This window comes from Tupaia chinensis, unplaced genomic scaffold (genome assembly GCF_000334495.1).
Source record: "Tupaia chinensis unplaced genomic scaffold, TupChi_1.0 Scaffold000057_1, whole genome shotgun sequence".
NCBI lineage: Eukaryota > Metazoa > Chordata > Mammalia > Scandentia > Tupaiidae > Tupaia > Tupaia belangeri.
In genome coordinates, this window is record NW_006159515.1 from 5,352,692 (window position 1) to 5,378,486 (window position 25,795).

General features: G+C 47.3%; 1 protein-coding gene across 2 annotated transcripts in view; it reads right to left on the reverse strand.

The window, feature by feature from the left end:
* UBAC2 (UBA domain containing 2) overlaps positions 1 to 25,795 on the reverse strand; it is a 220,465-nt gene that overhangs the window by 6,466 nt on the left and 188,204 nt on the right. For both annotated transcript variants that reach the window (XM_006141531.3, XM_006141532.3), the window contains one exon: positions 11,697 to 11,819. In XM_006141531.3, coding sequence (XP_006141593.1) covers positions 11,697 to 11,819 — 123 coding nt within the window. The remainder of the gene's footprint in view (positions 1 to 11,696; positions 11,820 to 25,795) is intronic.

Genomic DNA, 25,795 nt, shown 5'->3' on the forward strand with positions numbered 1-25,795 from the left:
GGAAGAGCTTGGGAGGGCAGCCCTTTGCCATCACCTTCTGTCATCTCTAGTATGGCAAGCACAGCCAAAGACGGGTCGCTGCTCTGTGACTCGCCAACAGGAACAGGCCATTGCTGTCTGTGCGGGCAGCAGTCCTGGGGCGTGGCAATCACAACTCCCGATCTGGAGCTGAGAGGTGCGAACCGATCGGGTCGGGGTATTAGGCTGTGCTCCCGCGGGCTCTAGGGATTCGGTTTAGAGCCCAGAACATGCTGCGGTGGGCTGGCTACACAGAGGCCACTGGGCAGAGCAGCAGCACAGTGCACGTGGCCTGCCCTGGACAGAGGGCCCCTCTGGTCCGTAAGCGCCCTGTCGGAGCACGTGAGCTCCCCTTGCATGCAGGCCGGCCAGCCTTCCTTCCGAGTGCTCTCTCACAGACACGAACTGCCTCGCACACCGCGCCGGTCTGAGAGCCGAGCCCAGCTTCGCGGGCTCTGCATGGCAGGGCTCGCGGCCACTGGCCTGCAAGGTGGCACTTCTTCCTCTGAGGCACTGTGGCCAAAGCTGCCTCGAAGCCTTATGAGATTTTTAGGGGTGAGAGTTCAAGTGTAGCTAGAGAATCTTCACTGCGGATTGGTAGTTCTACCAGAGTGAGAAAACTATGAGGTAGGAACAGCGCTAGCAGTTCTTCCTCTTAAACAATGAACTATTGCACCAAGGAAACAAATCTGAAAGTCCCCCAGTCCCAAACCAAGCAGCCCTGGAAATATGGAACTGCAGGCACGGGCGTGGGGGAGCGGGCGAGGAGTGTGGTGGCGCCCAGGGCTGTCTAACTGGCCACCCCTCATGGGACCGCGGGGTGACCGGCCTGCTCCACACTGAACATGCCCACTGTCCTTTCTCCAGTGCTTCTTGGGTGCTTTCAAGGCTCACGATGAGAGCTGGAGTACAAAGCAGCAGCAGGGAACAGGTGTCCACGCTGTCTGCGGGGGCCACCTCGAATGACCGCTGAGGACATCAGTGTCTGCTCAGGGAAGCCCCAGGCACCCAGTCCTGGGTAACTTGCCCTGTCTCTCATGTACATGGCTCTTAGCATGGGATGCACCAGCTCCTGGGCTCAAATGGCAGAGAGATAAAAACGAGGCCTGTGCAGGCCCTGCAGTCAGGTAAGTGAAATGCAGAGAGAAAGCCAGAGGCCCATGCTTCCTTAGAACACAAGCCCAGGGTGGCTGGCAGCCATCTTGGGCCTGACTGAGTTCAGGGCCATCGTCCGGCAAGCTCGGTGTCCAGCAGAGTCCAGCAGCCGGCCCCTGCGTGACCTCAGGCAGGGACCATAGCTCTGGTACGTGGCTTTTTCCCTGCTCTGGGGATCAGAGACGTGAATGAGAGGTCTAGAACAGTGATGGCAATTCAATAGGTGTCCAATAAACCTGTCGGAGGACAGTGTGAGAGGTCTGAGCAGCGACACTGCCAGGTGTGTGCGGACCCCCCACCTGAGCCTCTGTCCTCGGCTCAGACTTCGACCACATGACGGTCACCTCTGGTCTGTCTTCCATGTTCGCTTTCATGTGCTTCCTCCTTACTTGCTTCATGGCCTCTGTTGGTCAAGAATGCGCAGCGCGGCTCCTGTGCACACGGCCACCTGCCAGCCAGCAGGAGCAGGGCCGTGGGCGGGCTCCTGGTGCTGAGATGCACAGCCAAGGATTGGTGAGACAAAGTCAGAGAGAGGGGCACTCTTCTTTGTAAGAGGTGAGCATAACGTTCTAACAAGAAGCTATACCATTTTAGGGACCTTTGGAAACACAGGGAGAGACAGAGAGAGAGAGAGAGAAAGTACCCCTCTCCCCCAAGTGAGGCATTTTTTTAAAAAGAATTATTCATTTAATTTAATATATTATTATTTTAAAAAATTGCTGTAGGGCATGTGCACTCATGAGAGAGGGAAAAAAAGGTGAGCAAGCAAGCTGCCAGGTCTGGGTCTTGAACTGCAGTCGGCCATGTGGGAGTCCAGCGTCCTGACCACCATGCCAGCTACTGGTCCAGAGGCATGGTCTTACTGCACTCCCTTCTCCTGTTTCTTTACCCTGCTGGGATTTGGGGCTCACATACCTGTGACTGGTAGTGTATTGAGCTGCTGGGACTCAAACCATGGGGTCACCGTGTGGGATCTGGCCCCGAGCCACAGGTTAGCCCTTTTTGACCGTTATGGATTCTGCTGAGTATCTAAGTAGTGGTGACTTCAATACCCGGGCTGTCTCTCTCCCGATCCGAAGTACTCATTTCAGCAACCAGCACACATAAAATCACAACTCAAGCCGAAACTAATTCGCTTTCTCTAAGGCTGCTTCCTGTCTTTGTAGTTCACCTGTTGGGATGCGCTAACCGCGAACTAACCAGATCTAACGTCCCAGGGAGATGGTGCTTGGCGTACAGGCCTTGATCTGACTCCATCTTATTTCCGTCATCAGTGGAAATCCAGAGCAGGCATGGAGAACGAGCCATCTCCCCTTCTTGGGGACTTGTGCTCACGGGGCAGTGGGCGGGGTGCCCTTAGTGATGCAAGTTCTTTAAGGAACTGATGGTCTGTCGGGCAAAAATGACCAAGGAACAGCATGAGGGTGCAACAAGAGAGCTGGTAAAACTCAGAAGTCTTCTTGAGACCTTGCAACAATAGATAGGTCTGATTTGCACAGTGCCGACGGCAAGGCAAGGGACGCGCGCATCTCAGGCAGTGCCGGGTGCGCAGCTTACGGTAGTCTGTTTGCAAAGCCTAAAAAATGCCCTGTAGGAATTTTCTAAAAAGCCTTTCTGCCGTTCCCTCCCTAACTCAGAGCACACCGTCCGCATTCTGCTCTGGCATCACAGGAAGCTTCTATCTAAAAATCCTGACCACAAGCCATCCGATTAGAGTTCAGCTGGGTTTCTAGTCCCAAAACTGAAACGACCCCCCTTCTCTGACTTCCTTTAGCAGTCAGCTGTAGCTGGGCTTAAATGCAAGAGGGAGCTCCACTCCCGCTGTCTCCCACACCCGCTTAGTTGCAGATGCTGAAGTCCCAAATGTCACCCTGATGGCTGCTTTCTGACAGAGACCTGGACTCTGCAGGGCTAAAGACTGTAGGGAATTCAAGTGAAAGGACACCGAGGAGAGGCTGGTTGCAGTGGTGACAGCCAGCTCTCGCTTCTCCTTCTCACTAGGATGAAAACATCTGTGGAAGGCTGAGGGCCCCAGTGGGCACAAACTGCCACTCTGTCAGCTGCATTCCCTCAGGGCCCTCTGGCTGGCGGACTCAAGGCAGGGGGAGGAAGATGGAATGAGTCTCCTCTAACAGGCTTTCCAAAGACGGATTGCACTGAACGAGAAGAAAAAACAAACCTATAGAGACGGGGACAAATTTGTACCAGATGAACTTTACTTTTTAAAAAAACCTAAACAAAATTTAAAACACTTTCTGTGACTAGGAGATGTATCCCTGCTATCTCATGGTAATCCTTACTCAGAAGAAACAGCGAGCCCCACTTTGGCATTCTACACAGCCCCCTGGCACAAGGAGCATGGACGGCAAGCTGATTCATGGCAGCCCCTCAGTCAAACGCTCTCTGTTTGGTCTGCTCCAGCAGGGCTGTGGCTTTCTCGAACTTCCCTTTATCTAGGGTTGTCAAAAACAAATGGTTTTCTGGGTTCTTACTTCCCAAATTTTGACGCTGGTGGAAAGTGATGCCCACCTGAAGTGGCCTCCACCCAATCCCAAGCTGGGTTCCCTTTTGCTCCTATGGGGGTCACATGTGCACCCTTCTGGGTAAAGCCAGGATGCTCCCCCACCACCCATGGCCAGCACATGGAACCTGAGTGCCCACTCTCCCTCCCATGCTGACGCAAGGTCACCATGTAAGATCTGTGTGGTGCAGGGCCTCCCTTCCTTCCTTGTCCTCTGGCCTTTCGTTTCTGAGAACTGCAGGACCTCCTGTCGACTGCCCAGGGCTGAACAAATGGCTCTCAGCTATCTGGCAGCCTGGCCTGGGCTGCGGACTGCTCAGCGGCCAGGTCTGGCCGAGGCCCCTCTGCCCGCCTGCTGACCTCAATGAAGGCTAGGCATGGTCTCCTACCGACGTCTTTTAAGGCACCCAGCAGAATCAGACAACTGTACAAGTTGGCTGACGATTTGCCATCCGATATTTCTTTGTAATAACCCTACCCTGGGTACCTTGCTAGAAACACATTTCCATCCACCAGAGTCAGCAACGGACATATCTGTCCCGAGTACCACCCTAACACATTTGCAAGTGAAAACCAGTGTTCTGCAAGGCCAGGCCCCTGACCACACCTTCACATCCAGCCCATCACTAGCGGAGGCTGCACCTCGGGTGGGAAAACAAGGCGGGCCTGGTCCCAGCCCTCCCCACCAGGGAAACCAGCACCATGCAGGCACTAAGCCTGTGCCAGCTCACTGCAATAACGAATATTTAGAACAGAGTACCGCTGCACCTCCAAACAAATAAACAGGCATTGTTTTCCCAAGGTATTGCGAGTTCAGGTTTTCTGGAGACAGTGATGAGGATGGCTGAGATAAGAGAAGACTGAAGCCCTCGCTGAGCTTTAGATTCTCTACTACTAAGGAGTCCGATATTTACCAGCTACAGTCAGAAGAATCCTGTGGGCGTACAGCCATTCTCTCTCTGCCTGGGCTAATGAAACTCTCAGAGGACATAAAGAGAACCCACACGACCAGCCTCAGGTGTTAGAATATATTATTAACACACTATCAGCAACAGCTTGTCTGGGCTGGTCTTCTAAGCACTCAGGAGCACCAAGCCCCCTCAGCCAGGAGGGGCGAAATGACATACATGCTTCTCTTCGCAATCCCTCCTTCCTCCCTGTCTTGTACGCCCTCAAGGGAAACTGCTGAGGCCATTTTTCTCTGTAAAATCCCATCAGTTCCTCAGTGCTCAGCGCCTGATAGTGCAAGGCCCAGTGTGCCCACCAATCCCAGGGTCCTTCCGAGTCTGTGTGCCCCTGCCAGAGCCTCTGGCCCAGGCAGTGTCCTGCCCCTGCAGTGCCCTCCTCTCTGTCTCAGCCCTGACTGTCCCACATGTCCCACCAAGCCCCAGCCCACAAGCCCTGATGCCCTTCCTCAGTTTCCACTGCACCAGGCCTTTTCACACAGGGGTTTTTCAAGGAGATCTTCCTGAACCAGGCAGGAAATTGTGCCTGATTTATCTCAGAATGTAGCGGTGTTCTGTCCAGGGCAGGGGAGGGCAGGGCAGACAGGGCAGACCATTGGTCATTGTTGACTGAACAGAAGGAAGGAAAGACATGAATGGAAGAGAGGAAGCTGAAATTTGTTTATCTTCCTTTTGTGAAGTCTTGTTTTGGTTTAGTCCTGATCAACTTCCTTGTCTGATTTTACCTGAGATGTCATCTTCTAAGCTCGGGGAGGGTTCAAAAAGAGACAGATTTGATTAAGTTTTTTCCCTCTTGGTTAAAAAAAAGAATTGGAAACAGATATGACATTTCATTATTTGTTAAGTTTGAGTATGAGTATAGTATAGAAATATTTAAAAAAAGAAAAAAGAGAAAAGGTAAACACATTGATACTTATTTTGATGATAGCAGACATCTAGGCACATAAGCTTTCTACAAAGAATTTTTTCCCTTTTTTCCTTCCTTTTTTCCCAATTTATTTATTTTTTCATTTTCCCACAAACATTTACTTTACATATCAAAAAATTTTTGCTCATAGTTCTTGACAGTTAATAAACAACTTTCAAAATTTCAGAACACTGCATGTTCAAAATATTTCTTGTAATTTTGTATAATTTTGTTTGTGACTCTATAACAACAGAAACAGTATGGTTTTAAATATTTCTGAGAAAATATTTACATGTCAACTACTCAAGATGATCCTCTGGTGTGGTTGCTCTTTTGCAGTCTCTACTGATTACAATGCTGGGCTGGAAAAGCCCAGGTTATTTTGCATTATAAATTCTTTCATGTATCTTCTCTAATCCTCTCTGCTAGGCAGAACTATTTATGGTACCAGGCCATCTTTCTAAGAGCTTCTGTTGGCTTACTTGAGATCCACCTTAGTTCCACAGTTTCTGATTAATTTTCAGGTACGACATTCCCTGTCCAATAATGAGTATTTCCGATTACTGATTCAATGCAACAAGCATTATTGAACTTATACAAATAAACTTTCTGCCACAAAAGAATACTCCCAAATATTTCCAATTCACGAGGGATCAGGAAGGAAGAAAAGTTTATGTTTCCATTTAAAGAAACAAACAAATAAACAAAAAAATTTTTTTGAGAGGATTTTGCTATGGGGCACATGTGCTGGCCAGAAAGACAGAAAGTGAGAAATCACCCCCTAGGGGGGATGGCCATGCCACAATCCCTTCTCCTCCATTCTCCTCTTGGGATCTTGGGCACGCATGCACATGTGCCCGGCATGAGTTTAAGCCACGGGGTCCGGGACTCGATCTGTGGTTGACTACATGGGAGTCTAGCGATGTAGCCATTACACTATCTGCTGGTCCCACAAGAAAAATATTTTAGCAAATTGCTGAACTTATCAATAACTCAAAAGAAAGTAAAATGTTTAAATTGAGAAAACAAAGCATAGTGAAAAAAAAGAAATCAGGAATGTCTTACTCAAAAGTCATAAAATTCTATTTCGTGATTTCAGTCTTAACGTTCAAACTTTCTTCTGTTGAATATGCAGTGTTGCTGTGGTCCAATCTTTCCAATTAAATCCTGGAAGTTAACGTTCTACGTTGTTATTGATATTTCTTGTCCCTAGCATTAAATTGGTTGTTTTCTTGTTTGCCTTTTGTTCTCTTATTTCTGTATTTATCTTTAGTTTACTGGTCGAGCACTCCTTTCAGAACTTCTTAAGAGTGGGTCGAGTATCCAGCACCTTGATCACCATGTCACCTGCTGATCCCCTATTGATATTTCTTGTCCCTAGCACTAAATTGGTGATTTTATTGGTTGTCTTTTGTTCTCTTATTTCTGTATGTGTCTTTAGTTTTCCTGATAGAGCACTCCTTTCAGAACTTCTTGAAGAGTGGTTCTATTATTGGGAAATTCTTTCAGGTCTTGTTTATTTGAGAATGCTTTTATTCTTTCTTTCCATATAGAAGATAATCTTGCAGGGTATAGTATTCTCCGTTGAAACTGTTGTACACTTAACACTTTGAATATATGTTCTTATTCTTTCCTTGCTCACATTGTTTCTGATGCGAGGTCTGAGGTTAGCCCAATTGGATAACCTTTGTAAGTAGCCTGACGTTTCTCTCTTGCCAATTTTAGTATCTTATTGTCTGTAGATTTGACCAGTCTGCCTATGATGTGCCTTGGAGAAGATCTTCTTGGGTAGATTCTATTAGGGGTCCTTTGTATTTCTTGGGTCTGGATATTTGAATGCATCTCTAGATTTGGAAAGTTTTCTTCCAAGATTTCATGGAATAGATTATCAATGCCTTTATTAGTTTCCTCACCTTCTGGGATACTGATTATCCAGATGTTTGGGCGCTTAATGCTGTCTCGTATTTCTCATATAGTATTCTCGTATTTTGGGTTATTATTATTATTTTTTTGAGAGGTTTTTGCTATAGGGCGTGTGCACTCGCCAGACAGACAGAGAGACATAGGGACAGAAAGCGAGAAATCACCCCCCAGGGGGGATGGTCACGCCGCAATCCCTTCTCCTCCATTCTCCTCTCAGGATCTTGGGCATGCACGCACATGTGCCTGGCATGAGTTTTAAGCCACCGGGTCCGGGACGCGAACCGCGGTCGACTATGTGGGAGTCCAGCGACATAGCCATTACGCTAACTGCTGGTTCCCATATTTTGGGTTATATTCACAGTTTTTTTGGTTGTTTTTTCTAGATCAGAGGTTTTGCCTTCGACATCTGAGATTTGATTTTCTGCATGGACTAATCTGCTTTTAATACTTTTGAGGGAGGCTTTGATTTCCTGAATGGGAGCCTTCCTCTCTAATAGCTCCATTTGATTCTTTTTTATCTTTCTTTTTATGGTGTGTATTTCCTCTTTCAGATTATGGAAGAACTTCAACACCTCCAGGAACCTGTTGTCTCTTTTCTCCTATATCTTCTGGAGTTCATTATCTCTCAGCTCTTGCATCTCATTTAGTTTTGTCATGAGAATATTCTGAATTCTCTATCAGACAGTTCCATGAGTTCTACTGTACTGTCTATGGATGATGAAGGATTGTTCTTTTCCCTTAGGGGAGAGATATTTTCTTGATTTCTCATGTTTCTTGTGCCTCTGCGGTTGTTTCTGGTCATTCTGTGACAAAAATCTATCCTCCACTTATTTGAATATTTCGGGAGTCTAGGAGATGGAGTTTAGAGCATAGCTTCCCTGAACACTCCAGGACACACCTCAGCTTTAAAATGGCTTCTTATCTGAATATTTCAGGAGTCTAGGAGATTGAGTTTATAGTACAGTTTCTCTAAACACTCCAGGACACCTACAAAGAATTTTATGAATGGTCCTGGTTTTGGCATATTGTATTCTATTCTTTCTATCTATTTTGACTGATATCCAGTTTTTAATTCATTTTCCTCCAACGCTTTTCCCCAGGCAACTGTGGAGGGATCTATGCACAGCCTGCGTTCTTGCAGCTTGTTAGCACCATCCTTCTGGCCAACTCCTCTGGCTTTGAGTTGGCTGTCACTTTTTGGTCCACAGCTCACCTGGCTTGTCTGCTACATCACCAAGAAAGATGCCAGGGTTTGTGGGTTTGTTCTCAGGGTGGAATTCTGAATAGAATAGGAAGAATCCAGTGGGTGGTCTTTGGGGGCTATTTGGGTCCTTCTTGCCCTTCTGGGGCTCTTCCAAGCAGAGCGTTCATGATTTGCCTCTGTCTTCATCAGAGTGAGACTTCTCTTTCCCAGATATGTCTTCCACCTCTTGGAGCAGTTCAGAGAAATTTCTGTGAGGGGGAAGATGCTCTCTGGGTCTTCTTCTGATGCCCTCTTGGCAGACATGGCTCCTGGCCCCTCTTTTGCACCTTCAGCCATCCTGACGGCATCATTCGCTAGTCTGGGCAGCTGCGACTCGGTGCTTCCTGGCCTCACACCAGCTACCTCCATATTGGCTCCCTTTTTGGTATACTCTTAAAAGGGGCTGGAGGAGATATCTAAGGGATGACAACTGGCATAGGTGCCGTGGGTCTATTCATCTAAAATTGGGAGTAGATTTTGGAGAACTAAAAATCCACAATCTGAATAATAGCAAAAATAGTAAAAGTAGAAAGGGTGGCATAAGATTTCTAAGACCATAAGTCAAACCATCATTGATCTAGTCAAGGATGCACAATTATTTTGTTTTCAAAACACAAGGTATGCATTTCCTACCTACTAGATTTTCTTTTCTTTTTTCTTTTTCTTTTGTGTCAAGAGAGATTTTTGCTATAGGATATGTGTGTTCACCGGAGGGACAGAAAGCAAGAAATCACCCCGTAGAGGTAATGGCCATGCTGCAATCCCTTCCTTCATTCTCTTCTTGGGATTTTGGGCAAGAACACACATGCACCTGGTGTGAATTTCAAGTCACCAGGTCTGGGACTCAAACCACAGTCAACTACATGGGAGTCCAGGGATGTAACCATTATGCCATCTGCTGCCCCCCTTTTTCTTTTTCTTTAAGTTTTATTGTTTCTTTCTCCCATGTCAGAGATGGGGGTTGGTGGGTGACAGGTAAGACACACAGAAACTCCCAACAGAGTCTTTATGCTGGGTCTTCATACCCAGTCTGAGAGAGCCTGGGTCACAGGTACACGGGTGTGTGCCTGGTGTGTTCTGGACGTAAACCCCAGACCTTTCCAAGGTAAGTAGTTACTACTCCCTGGGCCTTAATAGACTTTCTTGAAGGGCCCGCATTAAAATTCCGAAAGTATCTGTTTACAGCAGAAAAACAAACAAACAAAACCTGAAGTTTTGTTAACTCAAGTTATCTTCGCATGTTATTAATAAAAAGTATTTTAGATAATAGCTAGAATGAACAAACTAACAAAGAGATCGTATATAAACTGTAGATACTGAACTATATTGCAAATTCAAAAAAGGGAAAGAACAGTGTTTTTCTTATCTTTTACAATTTCTTTTCTTCCCATCATTTTTTTTTTTTTAAATTTCACTATAGGGGGGACCAGCAGGTGGTGTAATGGTTACATTGCTGGACTCCCACATAGTTGACTGTGGTTCGAGTCCCAGACCCGGTGGCTTAAAACTCATTCTTGGTACATGTGCATGTGTGTGTCCAAAATTCTGAGAGCAGAATGGAGGAGAAGCGAATGCAGTGTGGCCATCCCTCCTGGGGGGTGGTTTATCACTTTCTGTTTGTCTCTCAAGCAAGCACATGAACCCTATGGCAAAAATCTCTACCAAAAAAAAAAAAAAGGAATTTGCCATAGGGTGCGTGCACTTGCTTGAGAGACAGAAGGCACATATCAGAGAAAGGGAAAGTGAGAAATCACACCCCAGGGGGGGTGTGGGGGTATTGTCATGCTTCAGTCCCTTCTCCTGCATTCTCTTGGGATTTTGGGCATACATATACACATGAGCCCAGCATGATTTTCAAGCTGCCAGGCCCAGGACTTGAACTGCAGTTCAGCCATGTGGGAACCTGATGCCTTAACCACCTTGTCAACCTGCTGGCCCTCTTGACAGTGTCTGTAGCACCTACCCCCAGAAATGCTAAATCTGCATAGTAACTGATACCAGTGAGAACCTGTGTCTTCAGTGTCACCGTGGCCTATACCTGTCGTTTCCAGGAGAATCAGGGAACAAGAAACAAGATGGAGAAAATGAGTGACTAAGACAGCATGTGTTACAAACACAGCCTCGTGCACGCACATCTTCCCACACACAGAACGTGAGGAACGGAACCTGCTGTGAACTGACACTGGCAGCGTGTTAACCTCATGCTGTCTCTCTCAGAGGATCAAGGATAAATGATTCATTTCATAAAAAACCTCTAAAGACTTCAAATACACACATTCTCCTTGTTTTCACTTTTTGACATCCCTCACCCCCCCCAAGTGCCAAAACTAAGAGGTAGGCCACCTTTAAGTACCTCTTGTTGTTAACGCCTGCCCTGAGGAATGTGACTCACTGTTACACCAAGCAAACAGTAACAGAACCGAATTTTGATGTTTTCTCAATCTGCATTTGAGAGTGTTATCTTATTTCTTAACCTGTTACTGTATGGATCTTACAAGTGCCACGATATTGGGCTTTATTTCCTCATCCATGGGGATGACGTCTGTGGAGAAACGCTCTAACAAGGCAGAGGGAACTGCGCCTCCGATCCACCTGTCAGACCTGGAGCTGCTGAGAGATCCGTGTGAGCTGAGCAGCTGCAAGGCAGAGGGACTGGCTCCGTCCTTCCCATCCTCCCGCCTCCTTCTCCCCCACCTTCCGAAGGGAACTAACTCCATTGATTTCTTGTATATATAAAGCCTAACAGATCTGACAATAGTCAATTGAAATGCACATTTTTCCTCAAACACGCCTTCCCCAAACTTGTAAGACCAGATCAGCCGAAACTGAGTCTCTAGCCCTGGTGGCAGTGTGACTGCTATCAAAATGTTTAGCATTACAAATCAAGTTTTGATTTCATGTTGAGCAAAACTGCCTTGAGTTGGAAGCACTGGATTAGCCTCTGGGCCAGCTGATCGTGGTTACCTGTTCTTCAGAAACCTCGAGAGGAGGAGACGCCTGTTGCTCTGACCGCCGACCATCCTGGTAGTTCATATTTCGTCGCTGACGTAAAGGAGGGAAGAGACGATTCCAGTTGATCATTCCTCCCTAGAAAGCAATCAGCACACAGTGATCAGACAGGGACAGAGAAGGCGGAACCATTGTAAAGTGAAGAATTAAAATTAAAGCATTAAATACATCCAATTTGAGAGGTTAGAAGAGTGACAGTGATCTAAGAAATGAGAAAGAATGAAGCAGAAAGTTAACAGCAAATGTTAGTAAAGTGGAAATTCATTAAATCCAAAGCTGGTTGTTAAAAAGCCAAATGAATTAGGTAAACCTAGTAATCTTGATGAGAAAACAGAGTAAAAGCAGTATTGGGAATAATAGAAGGAATATAATGGCAGATTGAAAACGATCATTAAGACTACTTTACTCATACCAATAACTATGAAAAACAATTTTCTCGAAAAACAGAAGTTACTAAAACTTACTCAAGAAAAACCAGAAACTGAAAATAATTTTATATATATATTTTAGAGGTTTTTGCTATAAGGCGTGTGCACTCGCCAGACAGACAGAGAGAGACAGAAAGCGAGAAATCACCCACTCCCAGGGGGGATGGTCACGCCACAATCCCTTCTCCTCCATTCTCCTCTCAGGATCTTGGACAAGCACGCACACGCGCCCGGCGTGAGTTTTAAGCCACTGGGTCTGGGACGCGAACCGTGGTCGACTACTTGGGAGTCCAGCGACATAGCCATTAGGCTAACTGCTGGTCCCATCATTTTATAACTTTTGATTGCTAGAGGGAAGGTACATTTGCCAGAGAGAGACAGAGAGACATAGAGAGCAGCCTGCGACTGAGGTGAGGTGAAGTTACTCGGTAATCCCTTCTCCATTTCTCTGTCCTGTTGGGATTTGGGGCACACATACGCACCCAGTGTGTTTTTCAAGTCACTGCATTCAAACCTTAATAGTTCATGTGGGATCCAGCTTCTTTAACAACCAGCCATAGGTCTGGCCCACTAATCATTTTTAATAATTATTTTATTTAACTTTATTTATTTATTTCAATCTGATCAGACGGGGAAAGAGAGAGAGAAAAAATGAGAAAGCAAGCCATCAGGTCTGGGACTCGAACCAGACCAAGCTGAACACGTGTGTTATGACTCAGCAAAAGAGATGCAAACAAGTGTTCACCAAAAGATATAGACAAGGATGTTCCCAGCAGCATGTGGAATAATCCCATCAGTCGTAGAATGGATAATTATGGCATATTCACATAATACAATATTATACTAATGAAGCAGTTAGAACAAATGTAGCAATAGGAATAAATCCCTCAACTATGATGTTAAAATAAAAACACAGAGAGTACATTTGTATTATTATTGTATTATTATTAAATAATAAGAATATATGTTCTACAAAAATGAAAATGTAACTGACGGCAACTGAAAGAGTACTTACAGATGTACCCACACAAATCTGCAGGTGACGTCTATGAAATCTTTCAAAACTGGTTATCTTGGGACCAGCAGTTGGCATAATGGCTGTGTCCCTGGACTCCCATGTAGTCGACTGCAGTTCGAGTCCCAGACCCGGTGGCTTAAACCCACGCTGGGTGCGTGTGTGTGTGTGTGCCCAAGATCCCTAGAGGAGAATGGAGGAGGAGGGATTGTGGAGTAGCCATCCCCCTGGGGAGTGATTCCTCGCTTTCTGTCTCTCTGTCTCTGTCTGTCTTTCTGGCGCCCTATTGTAAAAACCTCTCCAAAAAAAAGAAAAACAACAACAACAACAAAAAACTAGTTATCTTATCCACCTGATCTAGAGAATAGAAAAAGAAACAGAGCTTCCCCCCTAATTTTTATTTTTTGTAATTTTGCCATAGGGTGTGTGTGTTTGTTGGAGAGAATGAGTGAGAGAGAGAGAGGGAAAAATGAGAAGTCACACCCTCCCCCCAGGGGTAATGGCCACGCCAGTCGCTTCTCCTCTAGGGATTTTAGGCATGCATGCACATGCACTCAGCATGTTTTCCAAGCTGCAGGGTCCAGGACTTGAACTGTGAAGTTGGCCAAGTGGAATCCAGATGCCTTTATCTCCACACTACTTGCTAGCCCCCCACCTAGTCTTTTGAAGCTGGTATAACATTATTTCCAAAAACAGGCAAGATCATTACAAGACAGAGAAATTATGGATCCATTTATTTTTCATTTAAAGGGAGATATAATAATCCTTAATAAGACATTAGGCAAACTCGATCCAACCATGTTTAAAATGTAATCCTTTTATCAAATATGATGTACTACACTAGGATTTATCCTGGGAATCTTAGCGAATATAGTAACATAATTCACATACTAACAGCTCAAAGGAGAAAAGGCCAATGCCTCCTCTTAACAAATATGAAAACGACTTGATTAAACTCAGTACTCAGTCATGAAGGGCCAAGAATGCCTACTACCACTTCCTGCGTTCAACCCAAGTCATAACAAAATGAGACCAAAACTTCAAAGAGAAGCCCCAAAAGGATGGAGGAACAGGAGAAACAGAACTACCATTAGTCATATGAGCGTTTACCTTGACACCCAAGAGTGGCTACAAGGCGTGAGAACTACTGAGGGCCACGAAATAAAGTATTGGTAACACGCTCTGTCGTGATCACGTGGAAGAGCACAAAATATTACTACTTACCAACAGCAGTAAGCACTGGGTACTTAGAAACGAAATCTTCAGAACACCTGCGAAACCTCTATGGAGAAAATGATAAGCAGGATTGAGGGGTACCCACAACCCTAAATAAACGCTAAGTGGGAAGACTCCGTGCATTCCTGAACTGAGCCTGGAAAAGGCAATACCGTAATCTACCGTAGGCAGCCAATTCCAGGCTGTAGCAGAGGCTGCTGGCTACACTACATATTCCATTTTCTGTGAAAATAGGGTTTAAAGATGATTTATTCATTTGTTATCTACCTAGTTATTTGTTTGCTTGTATGACCTGTGGCTATTACATGCCTCGGCTTCGCGCCTGCAGACTAGGTTTGGCCAGTTTCCTGTAAGCCAGAAGGGCATAAAGAGACTTCCAAGAAGATCGCTTAGAGGAGGGGCTCCCCCTTCTTGGAGGACGAGGTGGGAACCCTGTCCTGAGGACACAGCAGCTACAGAATTAACAGGAAGCAGTGGCTGTAGCTTCAGAATGCTGTCCCATCTGCCCAGGCTGCCCACGTCTGCACCTCTACATGAGAGAGAAACTTCTCCCTTCTTAAGTTTCTGTTAGTTTGTGTTACCTGTCATTTGGAGTTACACCTACTTCTAACTGCTTTATACTCAATTGAGAGGGGTGTGTGCGTGTGTGTTTAGATAAAAACTGTCAAAGGTCACTGTTTCGGACTAAGTTATGCCTTAACAAACCTGATCAAAATGGCAACTCATGTTCAAGTGCCACATCATGAAACTGAAACTTTCAGGAAGCAGAGAGATCCCCAAGTAGATGAGCTCTTCTACCTGAGTCGGTGTAAGGAGCAGCCACCCTGCCTTAAACCTCTCAGGGAAAGTTACTCTGAAATGACCATTCTGCCTTTGTGCTCTGCTTTTCTTCAGCCTTCTTCTCTGCCTACAAGACCAAAACAGCTTAGCTTTCCACATTTAAGTCTTTAAGTTGTGGAGTGTGTTTGTGTATGCTATGAAGTGAAGGCTTGATTTTATCTTTGCCGTGTCTATAAGTGGCTGTTCCAACACCACTTCTTAAATGCTCTGTCCTTTTCCCCCGCTGACTTATGAGGGCTCCTCTGTATATGCCAAGTGCCCATGGTCACTTTGGAGTTCTAGATTCTTCTTTTTCTTTGATCTATTTGCCTGCCTTGCACTATTGCCACACTACTTGGCTGACCACAGTCTAATAACTGGTAGAGAAAGCCTCTTATTAAGAACTTCTTCAAAATACTCATGCCGGTCACTGAATTTCGAATATGCGGAGAACAAAAGACTTTATTTGGGGACTTTGGGGTGGTAACCCGGGAAGCACAGATTGGGGTGCAATCTAAAAAGTGTTCCAAAGAGTTGATCAGAGAGGTTGGTCTCGTACCAAGCTTTATGCCGCACCCAGAGTACTGCATTTCTTCAAGTGCAGTGAGAGGGAAAGAACAGACAAATCAAAATCAGACCCCAATCCCTCTACTCCTATAATGATTTAAAAAAAAAAAAAGTGCTTAAAAACCAGAAAGGTACCAGAGCTGAGGTTCTAGGGTGTTTTGACACCACTCTGCCCGCACACAGGGTTAAAATGAGCCTCCACAAACAGGAAACGTTTCCTTCACCTTGTCTTCTTCAAAAGCAATAACCGCATATTTTAAAAAGGAAGAAGGAAACAGCTTGCATTTTAAACAGACATTTTACGAAATATTTGTTATTAGGTGGTAAGGAGATTTTCAAATGAAATAATTCTCGTGAAAACATGTAAATAAATAAATGATGAATTTTCCGACAGAGGAGCAATAACATACTCTAACATTTTATCAGAGAGAAGTTGCATGGAGTAGAGATCCTTGTTCTACAGGCTTGGGGAGGCTTCTGAATGGGCTGGCTGGGCAGTGGCCACCGCAGAGAGGCCAGGCCGGAAGAGCTCAGTAGCAGGGGGCTCTCTGGGCACTGGCAGCTCCCACAAGGCAATACAAACCAGGCACGCCACCTCGTCCCTGCTCCGGTGAAGCTCATGACCCAGGGTTAAAGCAAGACATCCAGACGTGGAAAAACCAGAATAATGCAACATGGCATAGGACCAGGGGGAGGGGGGCCGTGAGGCACCAGCGAAAACGGCTCAAAGAGTTTGGAGTGGGCATGGGCAGTCGGAACGTGGGGGTAAAACTTTAGGCGATGAGGAGTTTTACTGATATTTAAAGGGAAGGATGATTTCCACAATGGAAACGAGCATATGGCACTTGTTACAGAGTTCAGACAGAGGGGACTGAGTGGGTTTATACAGAAATATCCAAAGTCTGAAATGAAGGAGGCTCCAAAATCCAAAGCTTTTCAAGCTCCCACCTGACAACAGAGAGGGCGAATTCCACCCTGAACTAACGTGATGCATCGCAGTCAAAACGCTGTGATCCAACAGCTACAAGCTGGCTGCAGGCCATGTGTATATGCATATATGAAACAGAAGCTAACCGTGTTGGGACTTGGGTCCCATGGTTTAGATATTTCATTATGTATATGCGAATATTCATTTTTTAAAGAGAGATTTTTGCTATAGGGCATGTGTGCTCACCAGAGAGACAGAGACAGAGAAACAGAAAACGAGAAATCACCCCTAGGGAGGATGGCCATGCCACAATCCCTCCTCCTCCATTCTCCTTTCAGGATTTTGGGCACGCACCCACACATGCCCCGTGTTTTAAGTCGCCGGGTCCAGAACTTGAACCGTAGTCAACTATGTGGGAGTCCAGAGATGTAACCATTACACCATGTGCTGTATATGCCGATATTCTAAAATGAAAAAAAAAAATCTGAGATTTCAAACACTTTGGTCCTAAGCATTTCTGACAGGGGTACTGAGCCCATATCTACTTCAAGGAGCAAAGCAAGGCTGAGAACTAAAGACACAGGCACAAAAAGGCAGAGGATACGGAGGGAGAGCAGTCTCTGGTGCCAGGAGACCTGGACTGAATCCCAGCTCTGCCACTTACTGCAGGACCTTAGGCATGTTTTGAAAACTTCTGTGACCTTCCGTTTTCTCATCTGTAAAATGTGTTTCCCCACCTTGTAGGGAACTATGAGAATTAAGAGTTAACACATGGATCACATTCAAAACAGAACTTGAAACTTGTAAAAGCCCACTGTGGATCTGCTGTCATTCTTGTCTCTGATAGTTGGGCTTCTACTTTACAGTGTTGTTTCCTGTCCTCCCAGCTAGACTCTAGGACCCAGAGGGCTGCCAGGGATGGAAGATGTGTCCTGCCCCCGTGGCCAGCATGGCACCCAGCTCATGTGGCTGGAGCTGGCTCCCTATCTAGTTAGATGCTCGCCACAGAACAAGACAGAGTGAAACTGCAGAGCCGGCATTAGGAGCATGGCGTTTCAGAAAAATCCAAGCTACCTCCAAACAAGCATCCTCACTTTATTTCCATAAGGGTGACCACCAGGAGAAAATGCACCCTTTCTCCTTATCTTTGGTGCTCAGAAAGCCTTTGCTAGTGGGACCAGCAGTTAGTGTAATGGCTATGTCGCTGGACTCCCATGTAGTCAACTGCGGTTCGAGTCCTGGACCTGGTGGCTTAAACTCACACCAGGCGCATGTGCGTGCGTGCCCAAGATCCCGAGAGGAGAATGGAGAAGGGATTGTGGCGTGGCAATCCCCCCTGGGGGGTGATTTCTTGCTTTCTGTCTCTCTGTCTCTCTCTCTATCTTTCTGAATAGCGCATGCACCCTATAGCAAAGACTTCTCAAAAAAAAGAAAGCAAGAAAAGAAAGCAAGAAAGCCTTTGCTAGTACATGGTTCTGAGGTATAAGGTATGCCACAGGGCTAACCCCACTCTACTCTGGGTGGCTTGTGGTCCGCTATGCTGGGAGAGTCTGTGGGTCGCATCAGTAGCAGAGTGATGCTTAGTGATGCTGTGCTTGGGCACAGAAGAGGTGGGACAGGGCTCTCACAAGGACTGACTCTGCTACAGACCAAGCTTCCAGTATGTTCTACCTCTGGCACATACAGAGACAGAGACTTGTATGACACACAGAGACAGCCAGTGCTGTGTACAGCCAGCCTGGCAGCTGTAGGTCCTTCCCAGAAGGCCTGAGGGCTGGGACCTGAGCCTATATGACCATAACCTTGGGAAGCTTTTCCCAGATCATAAGGAAACACCAATACATTGAGCATTATATGAAGGGGATGACCTATGTAGGGTCTCACTGGCAGAAAAAGACCAGACTCTCTTAGTTTCATCAGTTAAAGTAAAAGTCAACAGAGTCACCAGGGTCTACAAATGTACCTGGTAATACTTTAAGCAATGAAGCCAGAAAGAGAATTAAGGTTGTCTCTGCCTTCTAGGAGTTCATAGTCCGATATGCCAATCCTAAGTGGCTTTTCCTTCTTCTTCCATGTTACTATAACACCCTTGGCTAGATCCAGGGTCCTCAGCACTCCCCCTCCTGCTCATATCTTTCCTTAATGGTCTACCTGAAGAGCATTGTCTTTTCTTTTGATATTCCGTGTCCAGGTGCCCGTCATGCCTAGGGCGTTCATCACCGTGAATATTAGGAAGACTCCTAGATTCCCTTTTCCAACCTGGATGCCACACCTCAGAGCCATGTAACCACCTGTCCTTGGACACACTTCTGTCTACATGTTCCAGAGAGATCCAAAGCTACCTCCACTCTACTGTTTGTGGCCCTAACAAAACTCATCTTTAACCTCATATCTCCTCCTGGGTCCCTGGTCTTGGGAGTGATGTCCACACCCATCTACTACTACATAAGCCAGGTCACCAGGCTTTGCCAAGTCTGACTCCTGGGTAACTTTTGAATCCATCCAGTTCATCCCACTCTCACTGCCCTGTTCAGACTACCATCAAGAGCAGGGTGGTCCAAAATGATTTCCCAAGATACAACTCTCAGCATGTCCCTCCCCTACTTAAAAAACCCTTCTGTGGTTCCTGCTATCCTCTTATTAACTTAAAAATATTTATTAATTGGGACCAGCAGATGGCGTGATGTTTACATTGCTGGACTTCCATGTGGTCAACTGCGGTTCGAGTCCCGGACCCAGCAGCTTAAAACTCATACCAGGTGCATGTGCATGTGGGCCAAGATCCAGAGAGAAGAATGGAGGAGAAGGAACCGTGGTGTGGTTGCCCCGGGGGCACATTTCTTGCTTTCTGTCTCTGTCTCTCTAGTGAGCGCACGCGTCCTACAGCAAAAAACCTCTCTTAAAAAAATGATTAACAATCACTAACAATCATAAGCCCTTTACTTGAGAACATATTTTTGTATCAAATAACCACATTTTCCAAAACAGAAAAAGAATTAACGAGAAGAGTCTCATTGTTTCTATTTCTGTAAATCTCTTTGATGTCTGACTTAGAAGATAGGTGGATTATCGTATCTGTTTCTGTTCTATGTTCCTTTGGCTTTTGAAGTATATGAAGAAAACCCAGTTACACACAGATGGTTAGAAAAGGGGGAAACATTAAGAGCCTTTCCAGGTAATTCTAGACTCCCTTCCTTGATGCTGCTTGCCCAGTGCCCGCTGCTTGCAGGACACAAGTGGAATCTCGCTCCCCAGCCTCCTGTTGCCCTTCCAGGGGTCTTCCTCGCCACTCCACCTCACATTCTCTCCCACTGGGGAGCCTGCTCCGATGCCCAGCACTGGGGTCCGATGCTCCCCCAAGGTGCTCTGCTATCCGGCTGTCCCTTGCCCAGGACGGCACTTGGCCCGTCCTATTTCACTTGCACTGTCTGGCCTGAATCTCACACCAGCTCTAAGCTCCCTGAGAGCGGGGACCATACTACCGGGCATAGGGAAGTACTTACGGAGCACTTGCTGGGTGGAGGACAAAACAGGCACACCACAGTGAAGCCCACGGTTGAGTTCAGCTCTAGGGGCTTACCTCCAACACAGCCCGTGGGGTGAGTTTACTATGGAGACTGGGGCGGTGGGGAAGGGGTGAGGGAGGAGGGGAGGCTACAGCAAGCTCAGGGCGGACACATTCTCTGAGGACATGGGCTCCCTGTCCCTCCAGCACAAGAACTGATGCCACAGAGAACTGCTGCTGGAGAAACCTCAGGCGGCAGCTCCTCGGGAGGGAAGGCCGTTCGTAACTCCCTGGAGGGCTGCCACGTGCCCCGTGGGAGCTGCAGCTGCCCGGAGGGGTCGGCGCCTGGGGGGTGATTTCTTGCTTTCTGTCTCTCTGTCTCTCTCTCTATCTTTCTGAATAGCGCATGCACCCTATAGCAAAGACTTCTCAAAAAAAAGAAAGCAAGAAAAGAAAGCAAGAAAGCCTTTGCTAGTACATGGTTCTGAGGTATAAGGTATGCCACAGGGCTAACCCCACTCTACTCTGGGTGGCTTGTGGTCCGCTATGCTGGGAGAGTCTGTGGGTCGCATCAGTAGCAGAGTGATGCTTAGTGATGCTGTGCTTGGGCACAGAAGAGGTGGGACAGGGCTCTCACAAGGACTGACTCTGCTACAGACCAAGCTTCCAGTATGTTCTACCTCTGGCACATACAGAGACAGAGACTTGTATGACACACAGAGACAGCCAGTGCTGTGTACAGCCAGCCTGGCAGCTGTAGGTCCTTCCCAGAAGGCCTGAGGGCTGGGACCTGAGCCTATATGACCATAACCTTGGGAAGCTTTTCCCAGATCATAAGGAAACACCAATACATTGAGCATTATATGAAGGGGATGACCTATGTAGGGTCTCACTGGCAGAAAAAGACCAGACTCTCTTAGTTTCATCAGTTAAAGTAAAAGTCAACAGAGTCACCAGGGTCTACAAATGTACCTGGTAATACTTTAAGCAATGAAGCCAGAAAGAGAATTAAGGTTGTCTCTGCCTTCTAGGAGTTCATAGTCCGATATGCCAATCCTAAGTGGCTTTTCCTTCTTCTTCCATGTTACTATAACACCCTTGGCTAGATCCAGGGTCCTCAGCACTCCCCCTCCTGCTCATATCTTTCCTTAATGGTCTACCTGAAGAGCATTGTCTTTTCTTTTGATATTCCGTGTCCAGGTGCCCGTCATGCCTAGGGCGTTCATCACCGTGAATATTAGGAAGACTCCTAGATTCCCTTTTCCAACCTGGATGCCACACCTCAGAGCCATGTAACCACCTGTCCTTGGACACACTTCTGTCTACATGTTCCAGAGAGATCCAAAGCTACCTCCACTCTACTGTTTGTGGCCCTAACAAAACTCATCTTTAACCTCATATCTCCTCCTGGGTCCCTGGTCTTGGGAGTGATGTCCACACCCATCTACTACTACATAAGCCAGGTCACCAGGCTTTGCCAAGTCTGACTCCTGGGTAACTTTTGAATCCATCCAGTTCATCCCACTCTCACTGCCCTGTTCAGACTACCATCAAGAGCAGGGTGGTCCAAAATGATTTCCCAAGATACAACTCTCAGCATGTCCCTCCCCTACTTAAAAAACCCTTCTGTGGTTCCTGCTATCCTCTTATTAACTTAAAAATATTTATTAATTGGGACCAGCAGATGGCGTGATGTTTACATTGCTGGACTTCCATGTGGTCAACTGCGGTTCGAGTCCCGGACCCAGCAGCTTAAAACTCATACCAGGTGCATGTGCATGTGGGCCAAGATCCAGAGAGAAGAATGGAGGAGAAGGAACCGTGGTGTGGTTGCCCCGGGGGCACATTTCTTGCTTTCTGTCTCTGTCTCTCTAGTGAGCGCACGCGTCCTACAGCAAAAAACCTCTCTTAAAAAAATGATTAACAATCACTAACAATCATAAGCCCTTTACTTGAGAACATATTTTTGTATCAAATAACCACATTTTCCAAAACAGAAAAAGAATTAACGAGAAGAGTCTCATTGTTTCTATTTCTGTAAATCTCTTTGATGTCTGACTTAGAAGATAGGTGGATTATCGTATCTGTTTCTGTTCTATGTTCCTTTGGCTTTTGAAGTATATGAAGAAAACCCAGTTACACACAGATGGTTAGAAAAGGGGGAAACATTAAGAGCCTTTCCAGGTAATTCTAGACTCCCTTCCTTGATGCTGCTTGCCCAGTGCCCGCTGCTTGCAGGACACAAGTGGAATCTCGCTCCCCAGCCTCCTGTTGCCCTTCCAGGGGTCTTCCTCGCCACTCCACCTCACATTCTCTCCCACTGGGGAGCCTGCTCCGATGCCCAGCACTGGGGTCCGATGCTCCCCCAAGGTGCTCTGCTATCCGGCTGTCCCTTGCCCAGGACGGCACTTGGCCCGTCCTATTTCACTTGCACTGTCTGGCCTGAATCTCACACCAGCTCTAAGCTCCCTGAGAGCGGGGACCATACTACCGGGCATAGGGAAGTACTTACGGAGCACTTGCTGGGTGGAGGACAAAACAGGCACACCACAGTGAAGCCCACGGTTGAGTTCAGCTCTAGGGGCTTACCTCCAACACAGCCCGTGGGGTGAGTTTACTATGGAGACTGGGGCGGTGGGGAAGGGGTGAGGGAGGAGGGGAGGCTACAGCAAGCTCAGGGCGGACACATTCTCTGAGGACATGGGCTCCCTGTCCCTCCAGCACAAGAACTGATGCCACAGAGAACTGCTGCTGGAGAAACCTCAGGCGGCAGCTCCTCGGGAGGGAAGGCCGTTCGTAACTCCCTGGAGGGCTGCCACGTGCCCCGTGGGAGCTGCAGCTGCCTGTAGGTGTCGGCGTGCTGGGTTTCTCTCATTTGCCTGCCATATGAACTGCACTGTTGCTGGGGCCAGGTGAGTCAGTCACTTCATACAGAAGTGACTAATTTCCTTCAGCCCTGAAAGAGCTGAGCTGAGTCAACAAAACAAATGTACAGTAGAAGCTAAACAAGAGGCACGCAGGACTCTGCGGCCACGGATCAGGCTTAGCGCTAACGGTGAGCGTGACCTGCAAAGAGGAAGGACAGTGCCCCTCTGCCATCGGCAAAGCTTCGGGGCAAAACCAGGAAAAAACCAAGCTCAATCAAACCGAGCCCACTACCACCGCCACCACACAGGCTAGCAAGACAGTCACCTTAAAAAGAAGAGCCTGCGAATGGCTCAGAAGACGGCATCTGACTCCACCGTGCCAAGGGCCACCCCTCACAAACTTGGCCAAGTGCGGCTGAAACGGTGTGTTCCGTGCTGTTCAGCGCGGGGCTCACAGGTGGTGTGGGAAACAGTAAATGAGAAAGAAACTAGATGATCTCCTGATCAAAATCCCAGACTAGTTCAATGGCTCCTCCGTGCTTCACTGTTTCTTTGTGGTTTCTCCTCTGGGCCACTTTTGGTGGCCGGGGTCTTTCAGATCACACGACTCTTCCTGGCAAAACAGAAAGCAGTGCCCATGGTGGGGAGATCGGGAGACAGGGCACCCCTTCGCTGTTCTCAGAGCCCTGGGCTCAGGAGACAGTTCCCGATGACACCACCAGCCCTGCCTCTTCCTCGTCCTCGCTCGAGCTGGCTGGAGTTCTGGAAGCCACAGGCATCGCCTTTACTCCATCACGGGGAGGGTGGTGCTCCAGGGACTGAGCAGGCTCGCAGTGAGGAGGGCTGCAGAGGCAGCTAGGTGGCCTTTCGGAAAGCTATTCCTTAGCCTGGGACATAACGTCGACGACAGACCTGTGTCCTGAGTCTTGTTTATGTCATTTCTCTGGAGACCTGAGACACCTAGAGCCACTGCACTCATGCCTCCTGAGACATGGGTACGACTTTTTTTTTCCTCTTAGAGAAAGATTTTTGCTATAGGCCACATGAGCTCACCAGAGAGAGACAGAGAGACAGCGAGAAATCACCCCCCAGGGGGGATGACCATGCTGCAATCCCTTCTCTTCCATTCTCCTCTCAGGATCTTGGGCACGCATGCACACGCACCTGGTATGAGTTTGAGCTACCAGGTCCGGGACTTGAACCACGGTTGACTACGTGGGAGCCCAGCAATGTAACCATTAGGCCATCTGCAGGTCCTGAAACGGGTACAACTTTAACGGCAGGTGAGATGAGTTTCTGCATCACCTGTGAACTCAATTCCCATGCACAACTCCCACTGCTCTAACAGTGCAGAGTGCCTGGGAGTTCCCATCTGGGAGCCACAGTGGTACGGGGGGATTCTGGGAAAACAGCAGGAAGATTCAAATTCAGTGTTGCTATTTGCCTTGGAGACAGGCTTTGGACACAGGATGCTCCCTGCCTGGGGCCCCTCCTACTGGGCTGGGAGGGTCACTGAGGTGCTGGCCATGCCACATGCCAAGCCACACAGTAGGTACTCCTGGTTTTCATTTGCTTTAGAAAGGCTGGCTGAATGACCGCTGTCCTCCAGAGAAGACAGCGGAGCCTTTTTGCTTTTGTTGTTTGGTTTTCAGTTTGGCAGGTAACAGGGATGAACAATCTTTTTGGTGAGGGGCCGATGGTGGTGCAGGGGTGGTGGTGGTGGGGGACAGCCAGCTTCCATGCCCAGCTTCAGGGTGCAGATATCTGTAGGAAGATCACAGCAGTTTCTTTCCTTTTCCCCTTCATTTGCTAGGGGCCATGCGAACTCACTGGAGACAGAGAGAGAGAGGAAGAGAGAGAGAGGGAGAGAGCGACAGAAAGTGAGATACCCCCCAAGGGGGCTGGCCATGCCACATCCCTTCTCCTCCATTCTCCTACTGGGACTCCAGGCACACCCAGACACACACCTGGCATGTCTCTCAAAGCATGCAGTCAGCCCTGTGGGATCCAGCAGCCCTACCTACCACGCCACTGGCTGACCCTCAGTTTTTTGTTTGAAAGTTTCTTTACTATCTTAATTTGATGTCTGCGCTGTTGAACATGGAACATGAGGGGGACTGCACGGGGCAAGGACTTTGCCACGCTTTCTGGAAGAACTATGAGTGAAAGTGTATTTTTTGGTATGTGGATGACCAAGTTCTGCATAATGTCTTCTGCTTCCCCCTTCCCTTATTTCTTTGCCTAATTTTTGGTCATTTTGGGGCTAACTTTACCTCTACATAAATGTTAATGAATAACGAGCTAAAATTAAAACTAGTTCTGGTACCTGTTACCAGTAAATGTTTTGCTAGGAGGAGGCTGAGAGTCATTACTAAAGAATACTTCGGGGATTACTCAAGATTTCCACTCCCTTTACCATCGCCTCCCTCAGAGAGTTCATCCATTTTCACATCTTCAGGATCACCTCTCCTGCCGAAGGCTCTGTGCCAGGGCAGACTTCCACTCCTCACACAGCACTAGGCCAGCACTGCCTGAAAACCCACGGACTCTTCAACTCAGCTCTCTCCTCCAAACACCAAGGCCAGCCAACTCTCAAGGACTGCTGGTATTTTCCTTTGAAGGGCATCGGTCATGCTCTGGTCCTTGTTGGCCCACTCTGAGATGATACCAACAGCCCATGACGCACCAG